Source organism: Prunus persica, chromosome G2 (assembly GCF_000346465.2).
Source record: "Prunus persica cultivar Lovell chromosome G2, Prunus_persica_NCBIv2, whole genome shotgun sequence".
Classification (NCBI taxonomy): domain Eukaryota; kingdom Viridiplantae; phylum Streptophyta; class Magnoliopsida; order Rosales; family Rosaceae; genus Prunus; species Prunus persica.
In genome coordinates, this window is record NC_034010.1 from 14,840,870 (window position 1) to 14,852,392 (window position 11,523).

At 36.3% G+C, this 11,523-nt stretch overlaps 1 protein-coding gene across 3 annotated transcripts; it reads left to right on the forward strand.

Annotated features, from left to right (window-relative positions):
- Positions 3,421–6,632, forward strand: LOC18786321 (rust resistance kinase Lr10). Of its 3 annotated transcripts, XM_020557034.1 has the most exons (5): positions 3,421–3,576; positions 3,841–4,225; positions 4,662–4,685; positions 4,853–4,876; positions 5,373–6,632. In XM_020557034.1, the coding sequence occupies exons 1-5, from the start codon at positions 3,541–3,543 to the stop codon at positions 6,500–6,502; spliced, it is 1,599 nt and encodes a 532-aa protein (XP_020412623.1). In that variant the 5' UTR covers positions 3,421–3,540; the 3' UTR covers positions 6,503–6,632. The 3 variants fall into 3 exon arrangements, with proteins under 3 accessions (XP_020412623.1, XP_020412621.1, XP_020412622.1); XM_020557032.1 differs by having other exon boundaries at positions 3,421–4,225; XM_020557033.1 differs by lacking the exon at positions 4,853–4,876 and having other exon boundaries at positions 3,421–4,225.

An 11,523-nucleotide genomic window follows, 5' to 3' on the forward strand; every position in this document is an offset into this window, starting at 1 on the left:
TGAAGGAGGATATGGCTGTGTATTTAAAGGAAAGTTACGAAGTGGCCGTTTTGTAGCAGTTAAGATCTTGGGGAAGTCTAAAGCTAACGGACAAGATTTCATCAGTGAGCTAGCCACAATTGGGAGGATTCACCATGCTAATATTGTTAATCTTGTTGGTTATTGTGTTGAGGGATCAAATCGTGCCCTTATTTATAACTTCATGCCTAAGGGGTCTCTTGATAAATATATTTACTCAAAAGAAAGAAGCATCTCCTTAAGTTGCAGGAAAATGTATGAAATTTCTCTTGGAGTGGCTCAAGGGATCGAATATCTACATCGAGGTTGTGACATGCAAATTCTACATTTTGACATCAAGCCTCACAATATTCTTCTGGATGAGAATTTCATCCCAAAGATTTCTGACTTCGGGCTTGCAAAGCTATATCCGGTAGGTAATACCATCGTCTCTTTGACGGCAGCAAGAGGAACAATGGGATACATGGCTCCTGAGTTGTTTTACAAAAATATTGGAGGTGTCTCATACAAAGCTGATGTCTATAGTTTTGGAATGTTGTTGATGGAAATGGCAAGTAGAAGGAAGAATTTGAACGCATCCATAGAGCATTCAAGCCAAATTTATTTTCCTCGTTGGGTCTCAGACCAATTTTGCATGGGCAAAGAGTTTGAGATGGATGATGCTACAGAAGAGGAAAAGAAAATAATAAAAAAGATTATTATAACTGCTTTATGGTGTATACAATTGAAGCCAAGCGATCGTCCTTCGATGAACAAAGTTATAGAGATGCTTGAGGGAGAGGTTGAATGCTTGCAGCTCCCTCCCAAGCTTCTTTTATATCCACAACAAGAGATGCCCAGAGACAATCTTCATGGTAATTCGAATCCAATGTGTTCTAAAACAGAGCTAACATGTAGTACTCTGTCAGCTAGGTGATGAGTAAGACTCAATTAGAGTTTCAACTTTAATTTCGGTTTTATTATTATTTAAGCTAATAAGGGAAATATATGGGTTCAAGTTGCATACATTAAAAATACGTTTTTATTTTGAACAAATACTTATGTAGTTGTGCTCCTCTGCCACCACAAGCATCACCATCGTTGTCACTATCACTACCACCAACATTGAGTCATATCTCATATACAGTTTTTTTTTTTTTTTTTTTTTTTTTTTGGTTTGAAAAATGCTAAGGAGACCACCTTTAGCAAAAAATTTACCTGTAACGGGGGATAGCAATATTTTGCTATCCCCAATCAATAACACAATGACCCGTAGAAAGGCTATCATACGTTTTATTACATTATTGGTTGGGAATAGCAAAAAGTATTATCCCGTTACATAAGAGTTTTCCCTCCATCTTTAGAGAGACCAACTTGTGTATCATCTCTCTAATAGAGATGAGACCCATAGTATTGGTGGGCTCTACCTTCATTAGAGAGATGATACATAAAAGATGTTTTTATAAAAATAAAATTTAAATATTGTATTTAAATGTCATTTTGAATTCGCACGCTTGGTGAAGAAATGGTTGAGTATGCGCTACCAATCCTTTCTTTGCAGTTAAACTAGTGAATCTTGAGTGCTTTGATTCTTATGTCGACGGTGAACTGCCCAAGCATGGCTTTCTTCAACAAGTTGGCTCAGTAGAGACTGAGAGTTCAAATGCAGTTGCTCAACCTTTCTTTGTTGCCTGACTCCTTCCCAATTGTCGAAGTCAACTTGGGTTTCGATTTGGGCATGTGGTCACGCCTTTACCCGGATAAAAGTACCTTTTGAATTATTGGCAAGGGTTTCTTACTTTAGAAAGTCAAATCTCTGGGCTTGTTTCTGGTTTGACTTGAGCTTCCATTGTTAAGTCTTTCTATTTATGAATTTAAGCGGCCCAAAGCCCATTTGTACTTAAAAAAAACCCCTTAATGGGTTTTTTTCCATTTTAGGCATGACCCTTAGAATTTAAACAATATTAATGTTATTTATCTATATATATAAAGCAAAAGGCAGAGAATGGTGAAACATTCAAAATGCAAGAAAATGCCCTTCGTTAATGCAAACATTAAGAATTGAAATTATTAATTAAATGAGGATAATATGGTAAATTCACACTTTTTCATATTTAAAAATATTAAACTTAAAAGAAAAATCATATAATGTATCCTATTTTTATGGAACACAACTACCTATTATCTTTTTTAATTCTAAAATAAATTTTAAATTTTAAATTTTGAAAAAAAAAAAAAAAAAACTCTCGTAGGCTCGAAAGCGCGTGCACAGAGGCTAGTAATAAATAATAGCCACTTAAGGTTGGCAACAACTACCAATCATCAATGCTTATTGTTACTGCCACTTGTAGAGGAGTTGTGATGGCCAGGAAATCTAGGATTAGGAAAATGGGAAATTTGAGGAATACATTTAGGAAGAAGAGTACATCTAAGATAAGGAGTGAAAGGAATGGGAGCTTTAGGCATTCGAGGTTTAGGAATGTGAGCTAGGCAAATCCAGAATTTTTACTTTCAAGGGTCAACACGTAAAGTGTCACAAATATTTTTTTTAGACAAAACTGACCTGTAAAAGGACATATAAAATCAACACTAATTTACTATTTGCAATTAGTCCTATTAAGGACCTTAGCATATAAAAAATATGCTTTAAAATAGGCTCATAATCAATTTATGCAGTCCCGATCTCTTGGACCACAGGAGTCCAAGAGATTGTGGTCACTTACCGTTGGATATTAATCCAATGGTTCAAAAAAGTTTCTTAAAAGAAGTGCAAGAGTTAGTGAACCGTTGAATTTACATCCAACGGTGAGTGACCACAAATCTCTTGGACCCCTGTAGTCTAAGAGATCATGACTGTCAATTTATGTTAGCAATTGTTTGTATTGCTAGTTAAGATTATTATGTCTTGCTATAATAACTTTTATATACATCATAAAGCCAGCAAAATTATTTGGCTGGGTAGGGTTTGCGTTGGAGAATTGAGTTGCTAAGTTGAACCAGTAAGCCCATTTCGGCCCGGCTAGTAAGCCCATTTTGGCCCGGCCAGTAAGCCCAGTAAGCCCAGCCCAGTCAGGCTCATTTTTTTAAGGGTTTAGGCTGGTAGCAGGCCACCAAATATTCAAAGCTTTTCCTACATGATTTGAGGCACCACTTCCCTCTTTGTCACCTGCTTTTTGACAAAGAAGGCATGTGCCATCATTTCCCCGCAAAGCCCACGAAATTGCCACAAGGTAGAAGCCATAAAGTGGCTCTCACACACTTAACTAAACAATAATTTTGACCAATATTCAACAAAGAATCTTCAACATGCCATTGTCCCCCACTTTCAATTCAGAGCATGGAATTGGCCTTCGCGTCAATGATCACTTGGAAGAAATTCATTGGCAATATGCAAAACGGGTCCAAGGGATTTGGCATATATCTATCAAGCTCCTGTCAAACGCGGCTTTGAGCTCCAAGTCGTCGTGACAATAGAATTGCAGCAGCTGCTTGACCAAAGCTTGCTAGCGGATTGAAGAAGTGTGTCTGAAAATTTATCTCTCCATGGCAAGCACTTGCAGATTATGTGTTCTCGTTATAGTAAGTGTATTACTGTTTGGTCCAGCTGCCTTTTTTTCCTTTTTCCTTTTTGTCCCATTTAGCCGTATATCTATTCCATCAATTACGAAGAGCCATGGTAAGTGCATCCCGTCCGCCTGCGGGAACATCCACAACATAATCAGCCCTTTCCGACTAGCCAACTATCCAAATCAAAGCAAGTGCACAAACTGGAATTACCACTACCTCTTTTGTCACAACAACCTCACAGTATTGACAGTAGATTGGGGAAACTACTCTGTGCAGGCAATCAACTATGACAACTTCACAATCCGAGTTGTAGATCCTGGCATTCGCAACAATGATTTCTCCTCCATCCCCCGTTATTCGCTTTCCATTTACAACTTAACTTATAGTCATCTTCGATTAACCTCAAGTACAACACCTATAACTTTCTTCAAGTGTGCAAAAGCAGAGAACTCGTCTGTAATGAGAACATATAATTATGTCAAGCAAGGGAATATAACGGCATCAGATATGGAGGACGGGTGCAGAATAGAGTGGACGACTTTGATGAGTAAGTCGTTCTTGTACGGAAAGGACAGGAACTTTTCTTATCATGACATACACAACGCACTAGGGTATGGCTTTGAGCTTCAATTCGGCGTTCCCAGGTTCAGCTACATATCAGGTTTGTGAATTACTTGCTATATTCCAAGTCTACAATTTCTTACTCAAACTTTCTGAATTTCTCCAAATGTTAAATCTATCATCTATGACTTTTTGTTACGCTTTGTTTCTCATTTTCAATCATTTGTTTTGTTTAGTTTTATTTGAAATAAGGCGATACAGGGCTGAAAATGAGAAAGACATATGGAGAAAATATGTCAAATATTCTTTGAAAATAAAAATTCTAAAAATTTTAAATAGTTTTATTACTTGTATTTTGTCTGCCTAATTTAAATTCCCTTCTCTCTTCTTCCTCATATGATGTAGTTTGCTAATTAGTCTTAGTCAACCATTAAGCAGGGCAGAGTATATATATATATATATATATCTGTGTTTCGAAATTTCAAACTTATTGTCAAGCCTTTGATTTTGGTCACTTTTTCTTGTATCTCTTGCAGATATTGACCTTTTGCTGACATTCGGTAAGAGTTTGCATATTCCTTTCCCTTCTCTCTTCTTCCTCATATGATGTAGTTTGCTAATTAGTCTTAGTCAACCATTAAGCAGGGCAGAGTATATCTGTGTTTCGAAATTTCAGATTTATTGTCAAGCCTTTGATTTTGGTCACATTTTCTTGTATCTCTTGCAGGTATTGAGCTTTTGCTGTCATACGGTAAGAGTTTGCATATTCCTTTAGTGCAGAATTATAGTCAGTAGAAAAAACAAGGGAGATTCACTATTATACCCAATATGGGGGCCCAAATTATAAAAATATCCTATATAAAATGGACTTTAGAAACACACCCAAAGCTCATTTACAACATAACAAAAAAGCTTTTAACTTCTTATAAATTACAAAACTGCCATTAATTTCTTAAAACAAGTCCAATCCCAAAATCTCATAAAAATACCCAAAGCACTCAATAGGGCATCAAAGTAATTTAATAATCAATATTAAATTCAATAAGGCCAGCTATCATTTTTTGGGTCTTTTTTGGGTTTGTTTATAGGAATTCAATTGTGTAGGGTTTATTTATAATATTAGTGCTAGAAATGGGTATATCACTAAATATCTCAAAAAACAAATGGAAGCAAAGAGTAAGGTTTTTAATATATTATATCCAATAAAGCATGTCATTTGTGATTCTTTTTGTGATGTTGCTTTGCAGGAGCATTTTTCCCAATAAGATCTATATTTGGGTTTCCATTTCTGGCTGCTCTTCTAATCTACAAACAACGAAGAATGCATTTGTCAATGTATAGCAACATAGAAGATTTCCTGCAAAGTGATAACAACCTCAGTCCGATAAGGTACTCTTACTCAGATATTAAAAAGATGACCAGTAGATTCAATGAGAAGTTGGGTGAAGGAGGTTATGGCACTGTATTTAAAGGAAAGTTACGCAGTGGTCGATTTGTAGCAGTTAAAATGTTGGAGAAGCCTAAAGCTAATGGACAAGATTTCATAAGTGAGGTAGCTACTATTGGGAGGATTCACCATTTTAATATGGTTCAACTTGTTGGTTATTGTGTTGAGGGATCAAAGCGTGCCTTAATTTATAACTTCATGCCAAATGGATCTCTTGATAAATATATTTATTGCAAAGAAGGAAGCAACCCATTAAGTTGCAGGAAAATGTATGAGATTTCTCTTGGAGTGGCTCAAGGGATCGAATATCTACATCGAGGTTGTGACATGCAAATTCTACATTTTGACATCAAGCCTCACAATATTCTTCTGGATGAGAATTTCATCCCAAAGATTTCTGACTTCGGGCTTGCAAAGCTATATCCGGTAGGTAATACCATCGTCTCTTTGACGGCAGCAAGAGGAACAATGGGATACATGGCTCCTGAGTTGTTTTACAAAAATATTGGAGGTGTCTCATACAAAGCTGATGTATATAGTTTTGGAATGTTGTTGATGGAAATGGCAAGTAGAAGAAAGAATTTGAACGCATCCATAGAGCATTCAAGCCAAATTTATTTTCCTCGTTGGGTCTCAGACCAATTTTGCATGGGCAAAGAGTTTGAGATGGATGATGCTACAGAAGAGGAAAAGAAAATAATAAAAAAGATGATTATAACTGCTTTGTGGTGTATACAATTGAAGCCAAGCGATCGTCCTTCGATGAACAAAGTTATAGAGATGCTTGAGGGAGAGGTTGAATGCTTGCAGCTCCCTCCCAAGCTTCTTTTATATCCACAACAAGAGATGCCTAGAGACAATCTTCATGGTAATTCGAACCCAATGTGTTCTAACACAGAGATAACATGTAATACTCTGTCAGCTACGTGATGAGTTTCAACTTTAATTTCTGTTTTATTATTATTTAAGCTAATAAGGGAAATATATGGGTTCAAGTTGCATACATTAAAAATACGTTTTTATTTTGAACAAATACTTATGTAGTTTTGCTCCTCTGCCACCACAAGCATCACCATCGTTGTCACTATCACACTACCACCAACATTGAATCATATCTCATATATAGTTTTTTTTTTTTTTTTTTTTTTTGGGTTTGAAAAATGCTAAGGAGACCACCTTTAGCAAATTTGCTATCCCCAATCAATAACACAATGACCCGTAGAAAGGCTATCATACGTTTCATTGCATTATTGGTTGGGAATGGCAAAAAGTGTTATCCCGTTACATGAGAGTTTCCCCTCCATCTTTAGAGAGACCAACTTGTGTATCATCTCTCTAATAGAGATGAGACCCATAGTATTGGTGGGCTCCACCTTCATTAGAGAGATGATACATAAAAGATGTTTTTATAAAAATAAAATTTAAATATTGTATTTAAATATCATTTTGAATTTGCACGCTTGGTGAAGAAATGGTTGAGTATGTGCTACCAATCCTTTCTTTGCGAGTTAAACTAGTGAATCTTGAGTGCTTTGATTCTTCTGTCGACGGTGAATTGCCCAAGCATGGCTTTCTTCAACAAGTTGGCTCAGTAGAGACTGAGAGTTCAAATGCAGTTGCTCAACCTTTCTTTGTTGCCTGACTCCTTCCCAATTGTCGAAGTCAACTTGGGTTTCGATTTGGGCATGTAGTCACGCCTTTACCCGGATAAAAGTACCTTTTGAATTATTGGCAAGGGTTTCTTATTTTAGAAAGTCAAATCTCTGGGCTTGTTTCTGGTTTGACTTGAGCTTCCATTGTTAAGTCTTTCTATTTATGAATTTAAGCGGCCCAAAGCCCATTTGTACTTAAAAAAAACCCCTTAATGGGTTTTTTTCCATTTTAGGCATTACCTTTAGAATTTAAACAATATTAATGTTATTTATCTATATATATAAAGCAAAAGGCAGAAAACGGTGAAACATTCAAAATGCCAGAAAATACCCTTCGTTAATGCAAACATTAAGAATTGAAATTATTAATTAAATGAGGATAATATGGTAAATTCATACTTTTTCATATTTAAAAATATTAAACTTAAAAGAAAAATCATATAATGTATTCTATTTTTATGGAACACAACTACCCATTATCTTTTTTAATTCTAAAATAAATTTTAAATTTTAAATTTTGAAAAAAAAAAAAAACCTCTCGCAAGCTCGAAAGCGTGTGGGCAGAGACTAGTAATAAATAATAGCTGCTTAAGGTTGGCAACAACTACCAATCATCAATGCTTATTGTTACTGCCACTTGTAGAGGAGTTGTGATGGCTAGGAAATCTAGGATTAGGAAAATGGGAAATTTGAGGAATACATTTAGGAAGAAGAGTACATCTAAGATAAGGAGTGAAAGGAATGGGAGCTTTAGGCATTCGAGGTTTAGGAATGTGAGCTAGGCAAATCCAGAATTTTTACTTTCAAGGGTCAACACGTAAAGTGTCACAAATATTTTTTTAAACAAAACTGACCTGTAAAAGGACGTATAAAATCAACACTAATTTACTATTTGCAATTAGTCCTATTAAGGACCTTAGCATATAAAAAATATGCTTTAAAATAGGCTCATAATCAATTTATGTTAGCAATTGTTTGTATTGCTAGTTAAGATTATTATGTCTTGCTATAATAACTTTTAAATACATCATAAAGCCAGCAAAATTATTTGGCTGGGTAGGGTTTGCGTTGGAGAATTGAGTTGCTTTGAGGGAAATATGTTTGACTTTGGGGGTTATTGGCCTCCTCTTTTGTTTTGTTTTTTTGTTTTTGTTTTTGTTTTTTTTTTTTTCTTGTGTTTTCTTACGCTTGGGGAGAAAGGTTGATAACTTCAAAGAATAAATAAATAATAAAAGAAGAACAGACATGCACGCAAGCTGCCGCTAAGCCTTTATTTGGACCATTACATCGAACAGATGGTTGGCATGACTAGTCTAGCCATCCACCACATGCAGGGGGCCTCTCTAAGGAATTTTTCAGCGAGGGAATGTGCAGCAGCTGAACCTCCTTATGTCTTTATGGCTCCGATACTGTGTAGGCGGATCTATTAAGGCGCAAGGAGGTGCAGCTGCACTTCCTCTCGCCAGAAAAATTATTGTAGGTGCTTCAGATTGCCCCTTTACTCAACTGGTGTACAAATTATCTTATTTTCATTTTCAACATTTAAGTAAATGTCTTTGTCCTTTTACTTTTATTTATTTTTATATTACTTCATTTACTTAAGTTTACAATGTAAATAATGAAGTACCCCCCATTTAGATTCAAATAAAAATACTAGAAAATTAAATTCCCACCAAATCAAAATATGAAAATTCGGTTTTAGTGCAAAATACGATTTAGGCTAAAAATGATGGCTCATTAAGTCAATATATACTTCATACTAAAATCCCATAAAATCAAGTTTTCTTATTTAATGTATAAGGAATAAAAGCCGCCAAAAATTATCTTGAGAAAATGATTATTCCGAAAAACCATTTTTCATACTTAGTTAATATTGCACCTCCGCTAAAAAATTTCTGGGTCCGCCAGTGCTGTGTTATGCTTCTTTTTTCTTTTTTTATCTTTTTTTTTTATCAAGGATATGTTATGCTTCTTAGAGCTCCAGGAAATGAGACTAGTACACAGAAAGGTTACAAAATCATGGTGAATCTTGTATCATTAGAGCACTTTCACCCTTATGGGCGAAGGCAAAGCAAGGTAAGATAAGGGCTATCACTATTCATGTGAATAGTGGCAGCCCTTACAATTTTGTTTCCACCCCTATGGGCTAAGACAAGGGCAATTACTATTCACATAAGAGATGAGGAAATGAATTTGTATAGATTTTTTGGTGTGGAAAGTAAAGAATATGGCTATGTATTTATTTTATTTTTAAAAAATTCTAATTTTTTTTTATGTCATTATGATGTCAGCATTGTGTTAGCAGCCTTCGGGCAATAGCCCAAGCGATTCTTGCATGTTGGCTTGCCTAGGCTCGTGGGACCTACCCCTTACCTAGACTGGACTTAGCGTGCTAGAGCTGCAATATGGCCCTTGGGCCCCCTCCTGCCCGGGTATGCCCTGCGCGATGGACTTGTCCTTAGAGCATGTCCACCCCAAAAGGCTAAGGCTAAGGCAAAGGCAAGGCAAGGGCTGCTACTATTCATGTGAATAGTGGCAGCCTTGTCTTTTTTGGTTCCACCCCAAAAGGCTAAGGCAAGGGCAAAAAAAAAAAAATTTAATATGCAACAAAATATAAACTTGTTATGTATTTATAGGGAAAGTGAATAAAATTGTTATGTATTTATAGAGAAAACATCCATAATTTTTTGGTATTTTTTTATATAAAAAATTGAATTTTTTCAATTTTTTTTCAATTTTTTTCAATTTTTTTAATTTTTTTTTGCTCCTTGACGTCAGCGCCTTCGGGCTGAAGCCCAGGCAGGATCAGCCTTTGGGCTTGCCCTGGCTGGTGGGACCTAGGGCTTGCCCCGGCTGCTTGGTGCGCGTTGGAGGTCCAAACCCATGAAAAGGGCCTCTTGCCCTGGCAAAAGGGCCGGTGCTTGAGTGTGAGGTAATAGAAGTCGCGCTTAAATTTCATGGAATTTTGGTTAGAAGGGCAATTTGTTCAATTGTGTCCGACAACCACCAGGTGTCGGACACGCACAGGGTTCGGCTCGGATTACAAAGTGGAATTTAGGTCTGGTCCTGTCAACTTGGTATCAGAGCATTAGGTTAAATTCCTGTGGACTCGGCACCTTGTGTGCATCCTTGTTCTAGTGAACTATTGGCGTTTCTTCATATTGTCTTGCTTTGTCGGCTTGGCTGAGTAAAAGGCATCAGTAAGTGTTTGAAAAATTTGTTGAGGTTTTCATATGGAAAAACGTAATGTACATGTGAAAAATAAACGGTTTGAGAGGAACTATAACTGGGGACATGAAATTTTTATGTCAAGGATTGGGGAAAGTAAATTTGGAGTGGTGGGCATCTCGGATTCAAGAGCTTAAGCAGTGTTGGAGATTGCATCCAGTTTAGAGTGTTGTAATAAGCATAGTTTAAAAGTATACCGTTGTAGAAGGGAGTGTTGTCTTAGGTCGTTTGACCATTTAACCTATTAGGATTAGCAAATAGGTTAGGGGCAAAGATGAGGTATTATTACAAGGGAAGTATTTGAGTCGGTAAAGCCAACAAAAAGAGTTGACTAATCAGGGTGGCAAAGTTAGTGAGTGGACTTTTATTTTCATAAATGAATTTATGCAATTCAATTTCATTATTTGATCTTGAATAAGTGTTAAATAGCTCGAGTTTTGCTAGCATATTTTGTTGAGGTTAAATATTTTATTTGTATGCTGCCGAGTTGAGAACGCTTAAAAAATATGGAAAATAAGAATTTCAGAGAACTATCAGATGAGATGGCAGCAGAGTTTTCAGACAAAAAGAATTCGTTTTATTTACTCCAGACCTTCTAGAAATATATATTTTCTTAAACCACCCTAGGTACCCAAATATAATAAATGTTTCCTTTAGTATCTCAGTTGCCTTCAGATAAATTGGTTGCCTTCGGTTAGGTCAGCATGCTTGACATTTGCCCCACGAGTCCTAGGGATACCCTGAACGTGCAGAGCGAGGAACACGGACCATGCCAACTAAATGTCTCCTGAATCCAGCGAGGTTGTGGCTCAGGTCGACTTTATGTTACCGAGACCTGTGAGGACGTGTTACAAATGTGACACGAGGAATTGATGAATTATACGGAATTGACAGAAATAAAAATGGGTAAACCTAGGTGGAAGCCAAAGTTGATTTCAATGCTTTCAAGCAATTAATGTTTGACTAAGAGTTTGAAGAATTTGTTCACCCATAAGGAACTGAATTTGAGGTAAATACGATGGCTAGAGTTGATTAAAGATTATGATTGTACCATTGAGCATCACCAGGAAG

What these genes read in the sequence shown, in the direction of transcription:
- LOC18786321 (XM_020557032.1), top strand. Translation starts at nt 3,541, where the DNA reads ATGGCAAGCACTTGCAGATTATGTGTTCTCGTTATAGTAAGTGTATTA. An exon ending in CAGGTTCAGCTACATATCAG is followed by an intron (nt 4,226 to 4,661) that starts GTTTGTGAATTA and finishes TATCTCTTGCAG; the next exon opens with ATATTGACCTTTTGCTGACA. An exon ending in TGACCTTTTGCTGACATTCG is followed by an intron (nt 4,686 to 4,852) that starts GTAAGAGTTTGC and finishes TATCTCTTGCAG; the next exon opens with GTATTGAGCTTTTGCTGTCA.